Genomic DNA, 24649 nt, shown 5'->3' with positions numbered 1-24649 from the left:
CTGACTTACTCATGAAATTGTGAGTCAATCTTATTTAAAAACTTGTTTGGATTTTCGTTTACTTCCTTAATATAGTTTTTAACTAGTTTTCTTGCCCGTGCGTTGCACGGATATTAAAATAATATGTGATAAATTTCACAATAAAATGGAATATAGACATATAGTACATCGTTCATGTCTAAGATTTTATGTATGCCGCATGACCAACAAATAATTCCCGTTAACATAATATTGACATAAGAATAAAAGAGTGTTTGATTAATAAAATACTTTTTTTTAGGAAAATAAAACCAATATGAAGTTTATATATATATGATACTTAGACTGATAGTTTTTAAAATTTGTTCATTAATACCTGTTTGTTTTTCAATTGGTCAAGGAAAACAATAATATCTACTCTGCATAATCAACTCAATGATGCAACAAATCTTCTTCTTTCGAATAACAACCATAATTTAATCATTGCCGGATCAAATTGTAATTATGTAAAAACATTTAGAGGTAGTTAGAATGTTATATCTCCCGGTCAAACTATAGAAGTACGTTTGGATATGAACCAAATTCCGACGCAATACTACATGCCTAGGGCTCCTTATGACCCCCTCTCTATAGCAATAGTCTTGGTCCCCATCTTCTCATTTGAAACAAAATATTTCACGCAGATCCCCATTTTTCTTCCCCATTCACACACATGATCTAAAACAATCTCATCCCTTGAAAGATCGATCATTATCTCCGAAACTTATCTCATATTTATCCAATCAAGTGGAAAACTAAACCCCTACTTCTAGAAAAATCCACCATCCAATAGAAACTAACCCTTGCTCTTGACAATGTTTTTTTTTTAAGAAAATAAAACCAATATATGATACTTGGGACTGGGAGTTTTTAGATTTTGTTCATTAATACCTGTTTGTTTTTCAATTGGTCAAGGAAAACAATAATATCTACTTTACATAATCAACTCAATGATGCAACAAATCTCCTTCTTTAGAATAACAACCATAATTTAATCATTGTTGTGTCAAATGGTAGTTACGTAAAAACATTTACAAGTAGTTAAATGTTATATCTCCCGATCAAACTATAGACGTACCTTTGAATGTGAACCAAATTCCAACGCAATACTACATGGTTGGGGCTGCTTATGACATCCCCATATAACAATAGTCTTGCCCACATCTTCTCATTTGAAACAAAAGCCTTCACGCAGACCCCTATTTTTCTTCCCTATTCACACACATGATCTAAAACAATCTGATCTCATCCCTTGAAAGATCGATCCTTGTCTTCGAAACTTCTCTCAAATTTATCCAACCAAGTGAAAAACTAAACCCCTACTTCTAGAAAAATCCACAATCCAATGGAAACTAACCCTTGCTCTAGACAATGTGTTTAAAATTAAGATTTTACTTTAATTTGGATTGATGGGGTCAAGATTAAGTTTATCAGTATGATCTTTTGAGGTTTCTTGTTATTATTCATGTTACCTATATGTTTTAATGCAAGCGATATTTTGCTGATAAATAACCTTATTTATTATCACTATCCTCGTTGAACTCACCACCCTCCACAAATGCACCCTTCCTCCACCCCACTAATTTACCCGCAAAATAAAACATCAACCACTGTGATTAGCTCTTACTACTTGAAACAACCTTCAATCCACTACCACTATCACTACCTTTCTACCACGTTTTAAATCTAAAAAGTCATAAATCACATTCACCTCCATGAAAATATGGATCCTCGTCTCCCTTATCGAAGACAATTTATTTTTCCTTCAACAAAGAAAAGTTTAAGAAGCAATCTTCCCTCTTATCTCTCGCCTTTTCCCTTCCTAGTCGTTTTCTCGTCCCCTCCCCTACCTTCATTCCAGATACTCAAACAAAGTGTTTAGGTACTATGTTTGTAAATTGAATAAGTTTGAATATTATATATATATACACGAACTTTGTTATTTATTTCATTTTGCATAAATAAATCTTACTACCCCCATCTCATTTTTATTGTCCTTTTTTCTTCAAATTTTATTATCTCATAATTATTATCCCCTTTCTAGATCTAGTAAGGAAAAACTTTAGTCAACCAACTCGTCGCAATGAACCTCATTCCCACTCGAAACAACCTTTAGCCCACTACTTAATCCCTTCGGTTCACACATAAAACGGTCTAAAATGCAAAGTTTTCATCTCTCTCTTGAAAAGTCCATCTAACTAACAGAAACCTAACCGCTACTTTCTGAACTTCATCATTTTTACATCCCGTAAAGCTTAAGTTGAACATGACAAAAAAAAATGCACAAACTTAGGTTTTGTTTGATAACGACAGATTGAACATTTTTTTTAGCATTTTGAGAGTTTTTGCACTATTTAAATAACAAATGTGTTGTTTTGAGTGTTGATCATCACATATTGAAATAGTAAATTGTGGTGTAATTTCCTGTTTTACATTATGACCTTTAATTAGTACGGAGTATATTATAAGAAAATAAAAATTGAGTTTTTTTTATCTCTGAGGAAATTAAAGATCAAACTTTATCTTTATCATATTTATAATTAATATTCTTCACTTAAAATATATAAATTTAAGCAAGTTCAAATAAGTTAGCTAAAAGTTATAAATCACACATTGTACGAAGCTATATAATCATTTTTTTTATTAATATGAAATAAATGTCATAAACTTCATGAGAATATTAATGCGGTAGAGAACTATAGAAGAGTTGGCAAGTACGTGACCTCCTTTTAGGTTTAAATTTTTTCATTTATTATATTTTTGCCTAAAGGTGGTTAAAGCATTGTATTATGCATGATGAATATGTCTCAGTTTTCCCCAATTTGTATCTCTTCCTAAATTATACTGATGATGTGCTCAATTTACACAAAAAAAAAAAAAAAATATAGCATCAACAATAATTAGTTTGCTCCATATAATTAAATAGTACCGTTTTTTATGCATGTAAATTTGTCAGAAGAAAAGCTTGAGAGAAACGGTATTCACAATGTTAGGGAAAAACTACTCTTACCCTTTTATGTGTTGTTCATGACTTTTTTTTAATGTATCTAATAATTTGAATCTTAACCTTATACATATTTCTATAATAAGTGTATCTAACTTACCTTCAAGCCTCATTCAAATCTATTTTATTACTCGTGGTACCATTTTTACTTTAAACTGTAAAACAATCGCACAATAAAGTTTTTTCAAAACATTTACTCATTTGTCATAATATGATATTTCGATTCGCAAATTAGCAGCAACTTTCTTTATCTTTTAATACTCCTTGAAAAATAGATATCAAACTTTTTACTTATCAATAATTTGTGAATATCTTATTTAAGTTTTGATTAATATACTTTTATATAATGACAAATGAATGTAAATAATCTAATAAAAAAATTATCAATAGAAGTTGAAGTGTATTGTGAGAGAAATAACTTTAAAATTAGTAGGAGAAATACATATGACATTTGAAAAATAAACTTCGTATTATGTATAATTAAATATGACATTAGCAATAACAAAAGACGTAGGGGCATATTTCAGCGTTCATTTTACTCTTTACATAAGTAAATTCCATGTAGTACGTATTATGCATGCACATTTGTCACAACCGAGTTCGGCCTAGGGCCTTTTAGCCTCATAATACTTCATTTTTTTAATCGAAAGTTGTTATAAAATTGGATATTATAAATATATCAAAGTTTTTTTGGCCTTCTAATTTAATAAAAAGTGAACAAATACTAATGAATAATTTTTTAATATTAATAAATTGTAGATAATTAATTTATTTCCTGTTTCTAATAATAAAATTGTAAAATAATTAATTAATTCTCATTTCTAATAGGAAAATCATATTCCTAATTATAATAGAGAAAATTTAAATAATTATTATCCCCTAATTCTAATAGTATAATTAGGAAAAATAAGCCTTAATAAATTGTTAATTTATTTCCTATTTCTAATAGAAAAATTATAAAATAATTAATTAATTCTCATTTCTAATAGGAAAATTATATTCCTAAGTATAATAGAAAATTGTAAATAATTAATTATCTCCTAATTCTAATGCTAATAGTATAATTAGAAAAAAAAAGCCTCCTTTAGTTATATACTCCCTCCATACCAATCCAAAGGTAACATTGACTTTTTCACACCTGCCGAGACACGTTTTGCAACGTGAATATCTTTAGTTACGCATTATTAAAAATTATAAAAAATTGATATTCTTATAACATTAATGACGATAAATCTAACAAGATCTCACATGACTATATTTTGTCTTATAGATTAAGAATAATATCGAAAATTCCCTACGACCATGAATAGTATCATTTTGGTCAATGTTACCTTTAGATTAGTATGGAGGGAGTATATTGATTGATTGATTTTTAATTTATTTGAATTATATACTGTATTAATTTTTGTTGGGATTTTGTAATTATATTTAAATTTTAAAAGATATAAAAAATATAATGACGAAGTGAATTTTAATTTTAATTTTTCAAATGTCATGAGCTCAGAATTGCATTTGAGTTCTCGCTCAAATGTGCGTTAATTTCAAGCTTATTAATTAGTACATCATAATCATGTATTCGTGCATAGGAAAAAAAAAAAGAATTTGCAAAAAGCTCGAGCTCAGTAAATCATATGAGTCGAGATTGAGCATTGATTCCAAGTACTTTCACTTGGGTTGAGTGCGATTTTTAGTGTACAAGTTGATTTCACACTTAGTCGAACTAAACATTACCTCAACTCGGTTATACCCGCTAATAATTGACTTAGAGTTCTAGATTGGTGGTTGTGAATCGGTTTAATCTTATCATGATCATGTCAGTTTAATTCGGTGTTTCGATTAAGCTTTTAGTAATTTTGACCTTAGTTGTTATTCGACTAGTGTTTTGTTGTTTTGATTAAATTGTTAGTTGTTCGGTCTTAGTTTGTAATCTCAAATAGTAATTCGTTGTTTCGATTTAATTGTGAGTGATTCGATATTAGTTGTTAGTTTCTATTTGTCGATTAAATTGTTTGTCGATTAGTATAAATTGTCGATTAGGTAGGAGCATAGAAGGGGTATTTTGAATTATTCATTCAAATTGTCGATGATAAACCGTAATTTTTCGAATGAATAACACAACTAGATATTATCAAGTTTTTTGGTTCAGGCCAGAACTTGTTCGCCCCAAATTCCATCACATTTATTCGAATAACAAAATGGGCACCTGTAGAATTTCTCAATTGAGCGCTCGTAGAAAACTAGAAATGTAGAATTATTTACGCGGCTGACATAGAACAGACAATCCAAAAAACAAAGAAAAGACGATCCAGAACACCAGAAAGTCCCAATGTAAATTTTGTACACATCAATTAATTACTGAATTATTTACGATTTCTCCATCTTTCTTCCATCTATGGCTACTACTAATACTACCCAGCGAGGTATTTCTCCATCATGTCTCATGCACATCAATAGTGTAAAGGTGAAACTCATCTATATAAGGTGTCAACAAATATAATAGTACCAGGTCTTTTGGAAAGGAGTCCAAGAGTAAATCCGTGTGATGACTTTGCCCAAAGCTGACAATATCGTACAATTATGGACAGTTGACACTGGTGCAGCATAAAACCCAACAACGGTATTCACGCTTCCACACAACAAGTGGTATCAGTTCAAAGTCCAAAGTCGACTTGGACTAGATACAAGAAGAAGGTACGCAAGTGCAACACTAAGTATCGTGAAGACACATATGGACCCTGGTAGGACACATGAGGTAAGGAGAAGTTATCAAGACTTGTTGATGCTAAGGGTGTATAGAAGTTGGGGTTGTAGGATTTGTGAAGTTCTCCATAGATATCAAGGTCCGAGTAAAGATAATGGTCCTTGGTTTGAGGGGAAGATTGTTGGGGTGCAAACTAATGTCCCATGTCCGTAGTGTAAAGGTGAAAGCTCATTTTTATAAGGGGTCAACAAATATAATAGTACGGGGCCTTTTGGAAAGAAGACCAAGTGTAATCCGTACGGGCTTGGCCCAAAGCATACAATATCGTACTATTATGGACAATGAACATCGGTGCAACAAAAGACCCAACACAAGAGAGGTATCGACGTTTCCGCACAACAATGCCCTTCTTGTTACCCCTATCAACAATTAATTAACAACAACAAAAAAACAAAATTATCAACAATTCGACCACCATTAAATGAATTAAATACTTCTTCCATTTCTTAGTCCATCCGAAACTCGGAGGATTCCTCTGTCCCACGTTCGTATCCTATCTTATGTTCCACGAAAGTGGGCACAGAGGAGCCTGATTCATCCGGAAAACCTTGTTCACATAGTCAGTGGCTAACCTTGGGGTGCGCACAGCACCGGACGTGCCAATGGCGTCGCCAAAGGGGATGCAGTGGCTGCAAGTGCATCCCCTGAAAGTTTAAGAATAAATACGATATAGTGCAGTAAAAGGATAATGAATGTTAGTTAGTTCAGTGGTAAGGTTGTTGCTTTTTAATCAATTGGTCCAGTGTTCGATTCTCCACTAAGCTTTATTTTTTTTTACTTTAGTAATTTTTATTTTGGGATTAAGGCTCTCATGTTGTTGTAGCAATTTTCATATTTGTCAACATATTATGCCATATTAAATGTACATTACTTACCATAATTACCATGAAGATTCCATATTAAATACTACCATTCACATTAAAATATCATCTATATTTACTTCACTTTTTTTTTGAATTTCTTACTTTAAACCTACTTTTTTTTCCCTTTAGTTCAAGACTTTAGATTAGGCTTTATATTTCTAAACTTGTAACTTAAATGTTTTTTTTTTATGAACTCAAATCATGTTGATGTCGGTAGGTTGAATTTTTGCATCCCCCGTAACTAAAGCCTAGATACGCCACTGGGACGTGCGCACCCTCAGTTTTTGATTTTTTTTTTTTTTTAAATAACGAAAGTTAAAGTACTTGTAAAAATTGCGCCTCCTAAATTCAATGTACCAAGTGTTGCACAGTGGATAAAAACTAGTTGTTGGGAATAGAAAGTCGCGGGCTCAAACCCCCACACTCCCCTTTTCCGCCTACCTTTTTTTTAGTCTCTCTAAGAGACCATGAGGACGCCATATTGTTTGTAGCCCATTTTGATCAATTTTCACTTTTTTCTTGTACTTTTGTAATACATTGTACGGAGTAGTATGTTTTAAGCTCCCTCTAATGAATTTAAATTATTAATAATTATTTTTAATTCATTGTTGCCCATTTCTTAAAATGTTACTCCGTAATTACTTTTATATCAACTTATTATATCCCAAATTACATATAATCTAATTGCAAAATTTTAAATCATAGAACCCCTATATTAATACAATTTTACAAATTTCAAATAAATTATACTATATTATGTTTCATTTTAAATTGATGAAAGTATAGAGTCATATTAAAATCTACCATGAAAGACACAAAGTGTCGTCAACTTTAATTTGATAAAATATGTATGATATTATTAAATCAATTAAAATCTAGGTCAATTTGTTTCCATGGAACTTTGAATTTGTATTTATTTTTTATGCATGATTCATTCAAATTTTGTTGTATGTATTCTAGTCCGACTGCTCAGCGCGTTGTAGTCTTTTAGTTTTATCGACTCTGTTAAAAAGTGCACCTAGGGGTGTTAATGAGACGAGACAGCTCGCGAGCAACTCGAGATCGGCTCGGTCAAAGCTCGGCTCGTGCGAGCTTGGCTCGGGCTCGGGATCGGCTCGAAAGCTTAACGAGTCAAGCCGAGCAAATGCTGGCTCGACTCGAAAAGCTCGCGAGCGGCTCGAACTTGTGTGATTATATAAGATATTGGTCATATTTTATAAAAATATTTTATCATTATTATATCTTTGTATCACACGTATCAAATGTCTCGCTGATTTTCCCAACATTTTTACATATAACTTTCGAACCTTATTATTGAAAATATCGGAACAAAAAAATAGAAAAATAAACAATTTTATATAGGCTCGATTTGGGCTCGAGTTTGGCTCGAGCTCGCGTTAAAGCTCGCAAGCTTTATAACGAGCGCATTTTTTTCAGGCTCGGATAAGCTCGAGATCGACTCGAGCTTGAGTTTTGGTTCTTGAGCACAAGCCGAGCAAGGCCAAGCTCGGGCTCGACTCGGCTCGTTAACACCCCTAAGTGCACCCCACCACATAAATCCTGGGTCCACCAGTGTACATAGTAGATAAGTTGGGTCCACAGTTCACCGAGAAAAAGGAACATACTGTAACACCCCCATACTCCGAGTGCCTTACCAGGACCACTTAAGGCATGAAAGTGCTACCATCTCGGTTACCCGAGGCAATGATAATCATAAGACAATAAAGAAACGTACTTTAAAAGTAAATATAGTTTAAGCGATTACATGTCTCAAGCCAAGACTGTTAAATGAAATACAATCAAACCAATACTGTCTGCTAATAAAACTGAACAACTAAAGGACATCGTCTGACACAGCGGAAGACTCTTCTAACAGCAAGTGATGACTCATCCCAGCTAGCCCAAATGCACCGTATCAAACCTGCTCAACAACTGTTCACCATCCCCGAATGGATCACCACAGTTTTTAAAACAATTAAACGGGGTCAGTACTAATTACACGATAAAAACCAACATGAAGCAAATACCAAGCAGCTCAATCAACACATCAATCTCCGGTCTCCATCATCAATCTCCACACAACTGACTACCCACTAAAGTGTGTAGCCCTGCCAGAGTACCCATCGCAACAGATACTCCACACCGCCAGTGGGGGACCGCAGCTAGGGCTGAGCAAAACCGTATACCCGATACGGTTTCGATACGGTTTTCGGGTATACGGTTTTTTGAACACCAATTTTTTTATTCCGGATACGATACGGTTTAACCGTGTATACGGTTTTCGGTTACCCGGTTAAACCGTATACACGAAATCCGGATACCCGAATACGGTTACCCAGTTTCTCTATTAGATGAGATTAAAAAAAAAAAATTATTCAGACCTCCTCCTCTCTGCATAATGTTCCAAATAATATAAATCCGGTAAAGGACTCAAAAATGCATTCTGATGAAGCCAAACTTCTTTCAAAGAAGTCATATTTTGCAAAACATCAATTCTTCCACCAAATCCACCTTCACTTTTCTGTCCATTCACCCACAACGACTGAACTTGAAACCCATCAAAACTACCAGACGGGAGACAACCCACCTTCCAAACTATTAAATGACAAATGCAGGTCTGAATAATCTTCGGGTGTTGAGACTTAGACATAATGCAAAACACAAAAAATCAAATTAATCGAAAGCATGAACAACCAAAACAAAAAAATTGATAGTGACTATTTGTGATTTTGTGCAATAGATCCGTTGTTTGAGAGGAGGAGGAAGTCGAAATCGTGGATCGAATTTAGGGATCGAAAGGTCTTTGTGAGAACTGAGTAGGTGTGAGGTTTGTGAGGACTGAGGAGGTGTGAGGTTTGTGAGGACTGAAGAGGCGTGAGGAGTGGAGAGACGGAGGATTGGGGATATCAATTAGGGTTATGAGTTATGAGGTGAGGTATCATTTATAATATATATAGGAGTATATATATATTTTTTTAATATTACTCAAAACCGTGTCAAAACCGGGTATCCGGTTTTCATTTTCCCTGACCCGGATACGGAACGGTTTGTAGAAAACCGTATCGGGTATACGGAAAAAAAACCGTGTATACGGAAAACCGTATAATAAGAACCGTATACCGTATCGTATCCGTATTAAAAAACCGTTTCGGAAATTTTTGCTCACCCCTAACCGCAGCCGTTCCCACCTAAGCCCCATTCATCTCATCTGAGCGATAAACACATGTTCCTTAATGTGCACATCCCTCCTGTGGCGGGTTCCACAGGAGGAGAATCAAGGGCGTGAAGCCACTCCCGCAAGTGACTCCACTCAGCTAGGGACGCACCCCGAAGAACACAGACAGATAAACAGTGATGTGAGCATTATTTGAGCATATTTAGTCCCCGAATTAGCCTTGTTCCCATGATTTTTAGTGCATATTTAGGTCATTTATTGTCTTTAGTTCTTTGTTTTACATATTCTTTGAGGTTTTGATCCCTTGGTAGGAAAGGAGGGCAAACCTTGTATTTTCACGGCAAAATGGAGCTAAATTGATTGAATTCAATGACCAAGCATCAAAGATGAGACAAGACTAGAAGGCCTTTGTACATATTATAGTAGTTGAGCAATGATGAGAAAAGATCATTGCATCTCCGATGAAATCCCTAAGGATTGTATGAAGAAAAAGGAAGAAAAGAAGAAGGGAAGAAGCTGATCAAGAATCCGAGCGGATTTCCCTCTGGATGCCCGTCCAGCACAAGGAATCCGAGCGTCTTCCTCAGAAGGACGCTCGTCCAAAACCACCACAATCCGCCCGTCCACCCAACAAATCCGCTCGTCCAAAAGAGCCACAATCCGCTCGTCCCGTGCCCTGGACGCTCGGATTGTGTGACAGCTATTCCGTTTTCTACTTGTTCTATGAAGGATGCGCATACCTCGGGAAAGACTAGCAAAAAGGAGACTCGCATATTTTTCTGAGAGGAGCGATTCCTCAAGTACTTAATCGTCATTTAAGCCCTTAGTAAACCCTAATTTGTGTACCTAATCCCCACTATAAATACCCCATTATTCTAATTAGATTATCATGTTCTTCTTATCAATCTCTAGTGTAGTTTATATCAATCTAATCTCTCTTTAATCTTGTAATCAACTTTTAATCAAGTATTAATACAAATCTCATTTCCTTAATCTCTCTTTTGTTCATCTTTTATTTTGGGTAATTGAAGATTATTTGGGTTATTATTGGGAGATTGACAACCTTCCAATCAATCATCAAGTACTTCTATTATTCTTTGCTTTATTATTGGAATCATTAGTAGGTATATTCTCTTAATCTCTTTTTAACTATTGTTAATCATCTTCATTTATTCATCATGTTTACTTTGTTGGTATGATTGACAACCTTACTAGCATGTTCAACATGATAATGAGTGAGTAGTTTCCTTAACTAGGGTTAATGGGTAATTAGGGGAAACCAACATGGGGGATGATTCATGCTTAAATTAATATGTTTTCATAGTTTATTTGCTTGCTTGTTGTGATCTTAACTTATGCACATATTATGTTTGATGAAATGCGAGCCTATGAATCCTTGCATTTTTTATCCATCACCTATCTTTTCAATGAGACTTGTAAGACATAAACCAACTCGAGTCTCATTAGACCATGCATATAGTTGAGTAGGGAAGATTAAGTCGACTTGTAGGTGTTGTACAATCTAATCGATTCGGCTCCGGGACCCAAACTTTCCTAGGATTGTAAGATATAAACCAACTCGATCCATCACGACAATAATTGCTTGCTTATAATTTGAGAATATATTTGTATAATCAATTCCCATGAATCCCCTATGACCCCATGACACCCTAATGCCTTTTATCAATTGTTTACATCCCTTTTTAATCATCTTGCTTGTATACTTTCATTGCTATTTAGTTTAGTGATCTTCTATTCAAACCCCAAATTGTGACACCCCTAGACACCGCTAGTTACAACTGAAAATCTCACTTCAATACCCGTCCCTTGGAATCCGACCTTTACTTGCCTCTTTCCTAATAGTAGAATTGTTTGTGGAGTTATAAATATTTTTTTGGTCTGGGTGCTCCTAACGACAAGTACCTAAAACTAAACCTCTCAAGAGGGTTCGACCAAAAAATGGCGCCGTTGCCGGGAACGGTGTTAACTTGATTTAGATTTTCTTAGATTGTTATTAGTTGTGTCTTTCTTTGCCTTGGGGAAGTAAAACTCCTCAAGATTTGTTCTAATTATTTTCGAGTTGTTTGATATTTTGCATGTCTAGAAGATCACAAGGTAACTTGTTACCCTTTGATCACGAAATTGAAAGGACTTTGACAAACAATAGAAAACTTGCTAGAAGAACTTTGAGAGGTATTGGTGAGGTTGTAGATATTCAACCAAACGCTATTGAGTTCGTCAACCCTTTTGCAAGAGAAGGTGAGGAGAACCCAACACAAAATCCAACACAAAATCAATCCACAATGCCTAAATTTTCATCACATTCCGTACCAACCGAGGAGAACCTACCCAATGGTACTCCCACACCACAACACTTAACCGGAAATTTCATTGCCAAATCCGCATTTATCCAATTACTCGAAAGAAGCCAATTTGGGGGGATGCCTAGTGAAGACCATCACTCTCACATGGAGACTTTTTGTGACTATTGTGATACGATTTTTCAAACCGGTATAACTCAAGACCAAATTCGATGGGTCTTATTCCCTTTTTCTCTAATTGGCACCGCAAAACAATGGTTGAAAGGCCTTGATAAGGCTACTCTCGGAATTGACTCTTGGAAGAAATTGGCTCTAACTTTCTACAAAAAGTTTACCGGAAAAGAATAACATGCTAAGAGCTCAAATTACGGGCTTTAAGCAAAGAGATGAAGAATCCTTGTATAAAGCTTGGGAGCGATTCAAGGGAATTTGTCGCTCATATCCTCATCATGGGCTTAGCGAGTGGTTCTTGGTACAACAATTTTGGAATGGTCTTTATGAAGACTCAAGAAACATTCTCAACATGGGATCAAATGGTATGCTCATCGAAGTTGACGATAATCAAACTTGGAACAAGATTGAGGAAATGACGGTCCATAATTCACAATATAGTAGACCTCGCAAGGCTACTAGAGAAGGAAAGCATGAAGTGGACTCTATTACTCAATTGGGTGCTCAACTTAGTACTCACATTGATACCATCAATTTGAAGTTCGAAAAAGTTATGGCTAGACTTGAAAAAGCCTCAAAATCACCAAAGTATCATGTTAATGCCATGACGACATCTTCATCAATCCCAAATGGGATATGTGAGAATTGTGGAACTTCGGGACATGAACAAAGTGAATGTAGGGGAACAAATGAACAAGTGAATGCTTTTCAAGCATACAAGAGTGATACCCCTTATTCCAATTATTACAATGAAAACACCAAATTCCACCCAAATCTCTCATACAAAAGTCAAAATGTTCAAAACCCTCAACCAACATACACCCCACCTCCCATGAGAAACCAAAATCAAAGACCCTTTTACAACCAAAACCAAGGTTACCAAAATCAAACTCCATACAATCAACAAAATGACCAAGGTTTCGATGTTCAAAAAGCGGTCCTCCACATGCAAAAGAATCAACAAGAGTTTTTCACCCAAATGTAAAAGGATAGTCAAGCAAAAGAAATCACCATCAATAACATCCTAGCCCACACCAAAATGTTGGAAACCCAATTGACTAAACTAGCATCTTTAAGTTCTCAAAGGCAAAAGGGGCAATTACCACCTCAAAGTAATCCCCCGAGACATGAAACGGTTAGTGCCATTCACTTGAGGAGTGGTACGAGGTATGAAGTACCAAATAAACAAGTTGAGGATGAAGTTGTGGAAGCTAGTGACAAAGAAGAAGTTGTGCAAAACTCCAAGGATGGAGAACCATCAAAAGAAGAAGTTTAAAAAAAAATGAAGACAAGGCCAAGGAGAAGGAACCCATTGTGATTAGACTTCCTTTTCCAAGTCGTCAAGTTAAGCCCAAATTTGATGACCAACTTGGAAAATTTATGGAAATTGTGAAGAATTTGGAAGTCTCGATTCCTTTTACGGAATTAATCAATCACGTGTCGGCCTATGCAAAGTACATGAAAGACATCCTTACGAAAAAGAAGTCGATCCGGAAGCTTGAGACTATCGCCTTCACTAAGGTGAGTAGTGCAATCCTTCAAGGGAGTTCACCTCTGAAACTTAAAGATCCGGGAAGCTTCTCAATACCGTGTAGCATTGGCGACACAACGATCAACAAAGCCCTATGTGATCTAGGAGCTAGTGTGAGTGTTATGCCGTATTCGGTGAGTAAAAGGTTAGGGATGGAAGAGCTTAAATGTACCAATATTACACTCCAAATGGCCGATAGATCGACGAAGACACCATTAGGGATATGAGAAGATGTTCCCGTAAGAATTGGAAAATTTTTCATCCCTGCGGACTTTGTCATTGTTGACATGGAAGAAGACTCCAATATTCCAATCATTCTAGGTAGACCTTTCTTGCACACCGCGGGTGCGGTGATAGATGTGAAGCATGAAGAGCGCACTCTAGAGGTGGGAGATGAGAGCATAACTTTCAATCTTGACAAGACCATGAGAGCTCCCCGTTTACATGAACCATGTTTTATGGTTGATCATTATAGTCGGAAGGATGATCGGAAGAAATCGGAATTCCAATGGAAGAAGAAAGTTGATGATGCTCCATCAAAAGAGCAAGAGAATAATAACAAAGAGATCTTGAAAAGCTCACCCATGACAAGTGAAGAGGATGACCTCATTGGCCAAAACAAGAAAGGAGGAGAGTTGTCTCTATCAAGTCAAGAGATTTTTAATGATCAAGTAGACGAAGTTTGTGGTTTTTGGGACGATGAGTTTGAAGAGATTTTCAATTCCTATATTGGTAATGCTCTCGATCAAGACCAACATGAAGGACAACAAGTGCAAAGATCTATTGAGAATCTTTATCATGATAATGAACAAGCTTTTGACTACTTCTTCAAGGTGTTGAGTAACATCAACAACACCTTGAACATGCCCCCATGACATCTCACTAAGGATGAGAATTTGGTGGAGTCCTCTCCAAACCACCATTTGTAAATATTTCTAACTCCCTAACTTGCATTTTAATTCTTACATTGCATTTTTGTCATTTTTGGATTTTTGTGCCTTGATCAAGATATTCATCATTTTTGAGAGAAGTGAGGGAGGGACTAATGATTTTATTGATGTGTAGTGCTTTAACTTAGTGTGGGGATAGCAATTGCCTAGACTATTGATGCCTTTGTAGTGCCCCTACAATGAAGAACACGGGATTTGAAGAATGAAAATGACACGGGATATGCAAGTGCACGGATGGACCTGAATCCGGGTAGACTAGGAGGAATCCGAGCGGCTTAAGGGTAATCCGCTCGTCTTATAGGAATCCGAGCTATCTTGTGGATGCTCGATCCGCACTCAAGGACGCCAAAAAAGATGACTTGACAGAGCAGCAGTTGTTGCAGCTATATGACGATATAGCAACTGCTGAACGGAACTTCCAAATAGCTAAGGAGGAGAGGACGGATATCATAGAAGAGAATAAGACTCTATGAAAATATAAGAATTGCATTTTTATTAATGTAATTACTTTTTTAATTTATGTATTTATATATATATATATATATATATATATATATATATATTAATTAATTAAGTTTATCATGCATTCCTCTCTATCATCTTGCTTATTCTTTGTTTTATTTTATTTAATTTGTTTTACTAGCTAATTAAGCGAATAATACTTAGAGAAATAACATAATGATCGATAAAAACACATACATGCAAATGAAATAATTACAAAAAAGAAAATAATGACGATGAAAGACGATGAAACCAACAGTGACAGCGAGATTTACCTGATAATTAGAGAAAGTAAGAGACGATGAAACCAATAGTGACGGCGAGATGATAAAGCGACGATGAGAAAGAGAGAAAGAGACGATGAGAAAGTGTGTGTTTAATTGTGTTTGTGTTTGTCTGTGTTTGTGTTTGTATTTGTGTATTAAGGTTTGTGTTTTGTGGCTGTAGCTGATCTGTGTTTGTGTGGTTTATAGTATGGAAAATATTGACAACGGTTGTTAAACGAAAACCGTTGTTAAAACGTTTTAACAACGGTTGTAAAACAAAAACCGTTGTTAAAAATGTTTTCACAACGGGTTTAAAAAATAACCGTTGTGATTACTTTTCACTAACTTTGCGCCACATTATTAACAACGGTTGTGCATGTTTGACCCGTTGTTAAAACATAACAGCGGTTATATAACCATAACCGTTGTAATTAATTTTAGTAAAATTCGCGTCATACGTTCTACAACGTCTATGGTGATTTTCGTGAATAAGCGTTGTTAAAGGGGCGTTGTAGTTGCCTGGATTTGTAGTAGTGCAACAGTGTAAAGAACGTGACGATCCGACAACCTTAGCCCTTGGGATTTGATGGTAACGCGACGACGTAGACAACGTAACTTCTTTTCTCTTTTGAAAGGTTTTTATAAAAAGTACAAATGATGAAGAATGTGACGGAAAGCTTAATATATCAATCACACGTTACTAACAAAACCCGACTAAAACAACCCGTAAAAGTAACTTACTCGATCGAGTAAGTAACTTACTCGATCGAGTGCCCCTTACTCGATCGAGTGCCATACATACTCGATCGAGTACCCATCAGACAGACTACTGTTTTGCGTCAAAAACTACTTACTCGACAGAGTAAGCCCCACTCGATAGAGTACCCAAGACACATAAAACCATAGTATTACACATACATCGGATGTACTACCTCTAACTTTTTTTATTTTTGAGCATATATGTATTTTTTTTTTAGCTTATTACCTCAAACTTTATTTGTTTTTGAGCATATGTGTATTTTTTTGAGCATATTAAAGTTTATAAGTTAGATTTTAATATTTTTTCCGTCAAAACTAAAATTTAACTAAACTTATATGTAATGTTTTTGACTTTTATTGTAATTTTTTAGAGCTTAATGTTTAAGTGAATAAATTCAGAAACTTCATAGTAAAACTCAGAAACTTTAAAACAAAACTCAAAATTTTTATTATAATGCTCAGAAACTATAGATTTGGAGGTAATACATCAGATGTATAATCCTCTTACTGCAGTTCACCCCTCCAAAAAGTTAAAACTCTTTAACCACTCAAGATTCAAGGACAATAATGTGGTCACTTCGCATCATAGCTCATCATCTTTTAGTGGATCGTACTCCCTTGTCCTTTTGATGTCGTATCGTAATGACTAGCTAGGTTGCACAGACACTTATCCTAATCAGCCATTCCGTGTCCGACACCGACACTCCTCGGACACACACCTAAACGTGTCGGACACCTATAAAGTCGTGTCTAACTCCCTACTTTTATTTGGGCACGTGTCTGACGCGTGTCCTTGGTATTTTGACATTATTTGGGGTGAATGATGTTCTTTAGACGAAAAATGAGACGTCGAAAGAGATTGATTAGAATATAGGTTTGGTTGGAAATGAAAATGAGTTATAATTAAGGTCAAATTTTACCTTCACATATTTAAATTTAATATCAAATACTTTTAAAAAATAAAATCAAACCTTATAACTAAAAAATATATATTTTATTAAATTTAAATAACGTGTCCCGTGTCCTAAATTTCATGGGATGCCGTGTCACGTGTCCGTGTCGTGTCCGTATCCGTGTCCGTTTGGTGCTACCTAGATGACTAGTGCTTAAAGAGATTAAAAGTACTAATAATATTAACAAAGTGCACTTTCTTTTCTCGAAGCTCATAATAAAAAATCTACAATTAAACGTGTGTGCTTGCTAGGGAGTAGTAGTAGTCTGGCGAGCTATCATGAATAATAGCTTTGGTCCACGCCGGGATGTTACAAGATTCATTTTGTGTACTACCTCCATACTAGACTACTAGACTAATGGTAACACTTAATACGGCCGTAGCACACCAATGGTAACATTCCTTATTTGGTCCACAACATTACCAATTTATCCTTATACCCATTTGATATTTACACAAAATGTCATTACATACTCACCTACCAACTCACAATTAAACCCACAATTACATACCCCACCTATTTTCTTCCCTCTTTACCCCTCCTTTTACCTTCTTTTCTTAAAAACCTCATTTTTTACCACGTTACCATTTGTGTGGTACGGAGGGAGTATTATTAATGTCGTAGAAATACTATGACACGTAGACGGCTTCAAGGTCAACAACTTCTTGGACCAACATTTTCATCATGCTTAAAAATAGAGTAAATTATTAATTACACTCATGCTTAATCCACTTTTTTACACTTACTCCCACGTCAAATTTTTTATATATTTTACACCCAAGTTATTAGCTCGGGTTATAATTGCGTTTGTAAGGGAGACTTGTTGTATCAACAATTAATTAACAAAATTGTCAACAATTCGACCACGGTAAAATTAATTAAATACTCCTTCCATTTCTTAGTCCATTCAGATGGGAGACGTTCAAATCCTCTATCCTATTTTCGTGTTTCATCCTGTATCCCACGAAAGTGGGGACAGAGTAGCCGGACTCCTGACGCGTCTAAAAAACCTTGTTTATGCAGTAAACACATAAGTTGGGTCTACGGTCCACCCCTTCACAAAGTTGAACTTTTCAACCACATATCAAGACCAAGGACAATAATTTTCAAAAAAAAAAAAAAAGAAAGATTCAATGATAATAATGTGGTCATTTTGCATCGTACCTCACCATCTTCTAGGGGGTCGTACTCCTTTGCTCCTTGACGTCATATCGTAGCTTGATCCCAAGTACATACGAGTATATCCAGATTCAAGGATAATTAATGTCTAGATGTACTGTGATGTGTAGACGACTTCAAGGTCAACAATTTCTTGGACAAATAACATTTTTATCATGCTCAAAAATATACTCATCATTCTAAATTTCTAATGCTCAAATCAAATTCTAGCCTATAACAATAGGCAGAATTTTATTTTTAAGAGAAAACCCGAAGGTTATACTATAATAACGTAATATCAAATAATACAGCAGTGGGAGCAGAATGAGGTCGAGGTCGAGGTCAAGGTCAACTATGCTATATTATCTCATATTATCTCATATTGGCAACTGTGGAGTACTTGATATCACTATCAAATTAACAGCGTATTTGTTGATAATTCAATCAACTTGCTTCATTCTTTGCTGAACTTTCGCCGATGTTTCTTACTTAAATTCTGACATTTTAATAACCTTTCTTTTCCTGAAATCATTAATCCAAATAAAAATTAAAAAACCATTAAGCATGGGATACCAAAAACATTTCCTAACCTTTCTCTTTAGTTTGGTGCTGACACGATTAATCTCGGGTTCTGAAGCACTGGAATCACTTGTTATCGCTTCAAATTGCACCTCAACGTGTGGAGGGATTAGAATACCTTACCCATTTGGCATAGAAGATGGGTGTTACTATAAAGATAAAGATGATGGTAATCTTTATCCCTTAATGAAAATCACATGTAATCATACTTTCAGTCCTCCCCAACCAATTCTGGGCAACAATGTCCAAATACTAAACATTTCCCTAGAAGAGGGCGAAATTAGCCTCAATAACAATGTATCATACAACTGTCGCCAGTCTTACAATTCATCTACTTATTTGTATTCGTATAGTTCATTATACGTAAGAAATTTTACGATTTCCAACAGCAAAAACAAGTTTGTGGCAACAGGGTGTGATACATATGCCTGGTTTAAAGGACAACGTTATGGCAAGGACTACTCCACAGGATGCATGACAACGTGCAACGAATTAGATGATGTGGTCAACAGCACCCAATGTAATGGGGTTGGTTGTTGTGAAGCTTCCATACCCGATGGTATAACCAACTTACAAATTGAAGCAAACAGTTATCACAACCATATTGGGGTTGAGTTTAACCCGTGTAGTGTGGCGTACCCTGTGGCAAATGATGCTTTCTATTTTTCCACACTGAATTTGACTCAGAGCTTGAGTCATTATTTGAGTGAGCTGCCTTCAGCTCCTATCATATACAATTGGGGAATCGGAACCAAAAATTGTTCGGAAGCTGAAAAGGAAGGAAGTCGCTTGTGTAAGAGCAACACAGACTGCATCAACTTAACACATGAACAACAGGGTCTAGACGGATATCGTTGCAATTGCAAGGAAGGGTATTCAGGAAATCCATATCTTCCACAAGGCTGCCAAGGTAACAAAGTCAAGTCATTCTTATGTTTTATTGTTGATTAATCTATCTCCAAAGAATTCTTGAAAACGTTTGAATTTCTCATAGTTGAACTTTCTTGTGTTTTGCTGTTATTTTTGGTGTGTTGGTTATGTCATTTACATTAAAAGCTCGATGCTACATTCCTAGGAGAGGTAACTGATCCGGTACTATGTTACTCGGACTCGGTTAGAAGTATCCGACACGGATGCGTGCTTTGCAAGTGTCGGACTCGGCTATTTTTATGAAAAATATGCATATTTTGGTCTAAAATGAGGTGTCCAAGTGTCATACCCATGTCCGAGTGTCGAGTGTCGAACACGGGTACACGAGGAAATTAGAAGTGTCGGAGTAACATAGATATTCTTGTATGGCTCTACCTAGGTCCTAGGCAAGACCTTATATTTGTAGGACTTACGCTTCTATCCACTTAAAATATTGTAAAGTTTGAATAATAGTACGAAGCTTTGATACTACAACCCGATTTTATACACAACCCGATTTTATACAGTTCATAGATTATACAACTAGTTGTAGTACAACGGTTGTGTAGTTTCTGAGTTGTATTATAATAAAGTTTGCGAGTTTTGTTTTAAAGCTTATGAGTTTTACTTATCAAGTTTTTGAATTCGAATGACTTAAACATTAAGCTAAAAAATTACATATTGCTCAAAAAGTATACATGTAATTTTGAGTTTTGACCGTCAAAAAATTGGAATGTAACTTATAAACTTTAAAAACTCATAAAAAATACATGTAAACAGAGTTGTTAAAAGGGGTATGATTTGATACATCAAAATGTGTGTTCCTTTTTTTCGATTTTATAGTACTCCGTCGTAATATGGCAACTTTTCTTTTTCATAATTATCTTGAAAGTAATTTCCATGCATAAGTCTAGCTCCATGGCCTCTCCATCGCTAGTTCGCTACTTCCTCAAGGCTGCCTATGTAACAATTTCATGGCTTTACCATCTAATTTGTTCTGTGTTGATTACCTTCTGTATTAACCATTTTCAATTTAATTTCTTTTGCTACTTATAGTATAGTACTGTAGTTTAATAGTTTATAACCAGGTCATTTAAAATAACTAATACTAATAAATTATTGGACCTATAAACACCATTTAACTTTTAGTCAAAGTTTAAAGAACATAAAATTTTACGGAGTACTAAAATATTCTTATTATTACTTAAATTTCTCAAAATGTTGCGGAGTATTTGTCTATAACATCATTCATAGATGTCTCAAAAAGCTTACTGTCAAACATGGTTATTCACGAATTCTATTATTCGATAGTCATACAACATTACATATAGTCATATAGAGCATGTTTGGCCTAACTTGTATAAAATGAGTATTTGTTTTTCAAGCAATTTAAAAAGTGTTTTTCAAAAGATATGCACCAAATTGCTGCTTCTATTTTTATGGGCAAAAAGATGGATTTTTGGTTTCTGAGAAAATTTATTTTAGCTTTTAAATAATGATGTGTTTGGCCAGAAAGCGTTTTTAATTTCCAAAACACTTTTAAAAGTCAGGCCAAACACACACATATATTGATATGCGCGAAAGTGGTAATTAAGCCCTTAACTTTGTTCAATTGTGAAATTAGACCCCATAAGATTCATTTGGAGCAATCTAGCCCCTTAAGTTTCACCAAAAGTGAAATTCAACTCCATTTTTAAAATTTTCACAAGAATTTTAATTAAAAATATTTTATATTAGTATTAAACAATTTATTAAATACTAAAGATTACTAATTGCAACTTTACGAAATTTTACCTAATTTATTAATCATTGAAGAACACTTTTACATACATATTTATAGTAAATTGTTTATAATTCAAGAGAGTGGTAATTAAGCTCCTTAAGTGTGTTCAATTGTGAAATTAGACCCTATAAGTTTATAGCTTGATTGCTCCAAATGAAACTTATGGGACCTAATTTCACAATTAAACAAAGTTAAGGGGCTTAATAACCAACCACTTTCGCGTATTGATATGTTTCAAAATCTTGTGTCTAGATCAGGATACGTGGATGGTGTTAGAAACCCATATAAAGATATTACTAATCACAACTTCACCAGTCACAAAACTGCTATATCAATGGCAAACAATAGCAGGACTTTGGCCCTTAGAATTTTGTTGACCGTTTGCTGTATTTCATCCAGTGCATTATGATAATTTGTTAACAAGAAGCTGTGGTTTATTTTGTTTAAACTTTGTTGTGATATCAAATAATATGACCTGTTTTATGTAACTAAATCTGTTCAGATATCAATGAATGCAAGAGAGAAAATGATTGTGAGAGACCAGAATACTGTACCAACACTGACGGAAGCTATTATTGCCAATGCCCAAAGGGTTACCATGGAAACGGCACACAAACTGATCGCTGCATCTCTTCTTCAAAGACTTGGCTCACACCAGTAATCATCACTGCAGGTAAAATAAAAGTAAAATTAAAAAACTACTTCACAAAACAAAACAAAAAGGGTTAAGAATTAAAACATTTAATGTTTGTCTTGCAGGTATTGGTGGAAGTATTATAATTTTGCTTGTTGTCGGCTTTCTCTTGCATTGGAGAAATGGGGAAAGACGAATCAAGAAGCTACGAGAAAGCTTCTTCCGTCAAAATGGGGGTTTAATTTTACATCAAAAACTCTCTAGGATGGATGCTCTAAAGATTTTTACAGCACAAGATTTGGAAATTGCAACTGGCAAATACAATGAAATGAACATAATCGGAAGAGGCGGTTATGGAATTGTTTACAAGGGAATTATACCAAATAATCAACTAGTTGCAATCAAAAGGTCCCTTAAGGTGGATCCTGGCCAAGTTGAGCAATTCATCAATGAAGTTATGATACTTTCACAAATCAACAACAGAAATGTAGTCAGGTTACTAGGTTGCTGTCTCGAGACAGAAGTACCGTTACTGGTTTATGAGTATATCAACAATGGCACATTATACGATCACTTACACGATGAAGCAAAGGTGCCCCTTTTCACATGGAATATCCGTCTAGGGATAGCATCAGAAGTTGCTGAAGTGTTAGCATATCTACATACCACAATCACAACCCCGATCATCCATAGAGATATGAAGTCAATGAATATACTCTTAGATGAATGTTATACGGCGAAGGTTGCAGATTTTGGCGCTTCAAGATTGGTTCCTGTGGACCAAGGTCAACTAGCCACAATGGTGCTGGGAACATGGGGCTATTTGGATCCCGAATATATGCAAACGAGTGAATTAACAGAAAAAAGTGATGCTTATAGCTTCGGAGTTGTGTTGGTGGAGTTATTAACTAGGAAAAAGGCGCTATCTTATCAAAGGCCTGAAGTTGAGCGATGCCTTGCTATGCACTTCCTTCTTAAGATGAAAGAAGACCGACTGTTTGACATCATTGATAAAAACATCGCAAACAGTCAAGGAGATATTGAGCAAATAAAGAAAGTGGCTAATCTAGCTAAATGGTGTTTGTTCTTGAAGGGAGAGGACAGGCCAACCATGAAGGAAGTTGCAATGGAGCTAGAAGGAATAAAAAGAACGAAGAAGCATCCTTGGCATGACGTTAAGTCGTCCTATAATCAGGAAAATGATTGTGAGTCTCTTCTTCGAGGAATTCCAAAAGACGATGATGGAAACAGTGGTGGTTACTCTGGTCAGGACTCGGATTTGTATAAGTGTCCTAGTTTCATTTCCTCACTAGGTGGTGGAAGGTAGTTATGTTGTTGGATTCAGTAAAGAGTCGGTCAAATAACTTATTTGCTATTTCTAGAAAAGGTTGCACGCGAATAACTCTTCCCTTTTTGATAATTTGGGGGTAAGATGATGTTTATGTAAAGTTCTCGACATTAGTACGCTTAAGATGGTTGCCTTACAAGCAGCAACTTGTATAGAAGTTGGAATAACTCAAGTAGGCACCCTAGCCAATTTCTTGAAGGCTGTTTTCAGTTTATGAACCAGCGTGCTTATTGGTAGATAACTAGATATGCAGCGTACTTGTAGACTAGTTGTTTAAAACCTAAAGACGTACTCCATGTGTCTCATCTGATTCTTTACGTTTTTATTGATTTGTAAGAAGAATTTTAATCAAACGTAAAGAACCAGTTGAGAAAGAGGAACTATGAATGAATCGGGTAGACAAGATGAAAGCTCCACAGGTATCCAATTTGCGGTAGCAAACAAAACAGCAATACGTCAGAATGTCATACTTTCTGCCCAGAAACCATTAATACTTAAAATCGCAATTTTTCTAGTTAAGCAACAAGCAATCACATTTAATAACCTAAATCAAGGGAATTTCAACCTAAAACTTCATCGTCTCTTAGAGAAGTTAATAAGCCGAAAGCCCTCTTTGCAATAAAAACTAACAGCTACCAAAAAAAAAATTGCAGACAGTACTATACAACATACTTGTCGAGACTACACAGACAATCAAACACTCAACCAAAAGTTTTGAGATTAATAATCAATTACTCCATCTGTCCCAATCATTTGTTTACCTTGATTAAAATACCCCTCCCAAAGAATATAAAAGGTAAACAAATGATTGACAACGGACGGAGTAGTTACTAAAAGTTGTTTTAACTATTTTGAGTCAAACAACGTATGGAATTAGGCGCAAAACCGTCTTACCCGAGAATATGTAATCAAGCAAAATTACAGGAGAATATGAGAAGCACAACGATGAATCATGAAATACAAAA

At 35.2% G+C, this 24649-nt stretch overlaps 1 protein-coding gene, 1 long non-coding RNA gene and 1 other non-coding gene across 3 annotated transcripts in view; 1 reads left to right on the top strand and 2 right to left on the bottom strand.

Annotated features, from left to right (window-relative positions):
- LOC141656880 (uncharacterized) overlaps positions 1–24649 on the bottom strand; it is a 220630-nt gene that overhangs the window by 5350 nt on the left and 190631 nt on the right. The gene's annotated exons all lie outside the window — the stretch shown is intronic.
- On the bottom strand, positions 12492–12598 carry LOC141658048 (small nucleolar RNA R71). The gene has a single exon (XR_012548959.1). It is a non-coding gene; the product is annotated as a small nucleolar RNA R71 (small nucleolar RNA).
- On the top strand, positions 18534–23882 carry LOC141656876 (wall-associated receptor kinase 2-like). The gene is made up of 3 exons (XM_074463972.1): positions 18534–19920; positions 22205–22375; positions 22462–23882. The coding sequence occupies exons 1-3, from the start codon at positions 18996–18998 to the stop codon at positions 23661–23663; spliced, it is 2298 nt and encodes a 765-aa protein (XP_074320073.1). The 5' UTR covers positions 18534–18995; the 3' UTR covers positions 23664–23882.

This window comes from Silene latifolia, chromosome 5 (assembly GCF_048544455.1).
Source record: "Silene latifolia isolate original U9 population chromosome 5, ASM4854445v1, whole genome shotgun sequence".
Classification (NCBI taxonomy): Eukaryota; Viridiplantae; Streptophyta; class Magnoliopsida; order Caryophyllales; family Caryophyllaceae; genus Silene; species Silene latifolia.
Note: the sequence above shows the minus strand (reverse complement) of the source record. Positions and strands in the feature narration are given on the sequence as shown.

Excerpts from the sequence above, each read along its gene's own strand:
- LOC141656876 (XM_074463972.1), top strand. The coding sequence starts at position 18,996 with ATGGGATACCAAAAACATTTCCTAACCTTTCTCTTTAGTTTGGTGCTG. Across the intron at positions 19,921-22,204 it reads TCTTCCACAAGGCTGCCAAG|ATATCAATGAATGCAAGAGA; the intron begins GTAACAAAGTCA and ends AAATCTGTTCAG. Across the intron at positions 22,376-22,461 it reads ACCAGTAATCATCACTGCAG|GTATTGGTGGAAGTATTATA; the intron begins GTAAAATAAAAG and ends TTTGTCTTGCAG.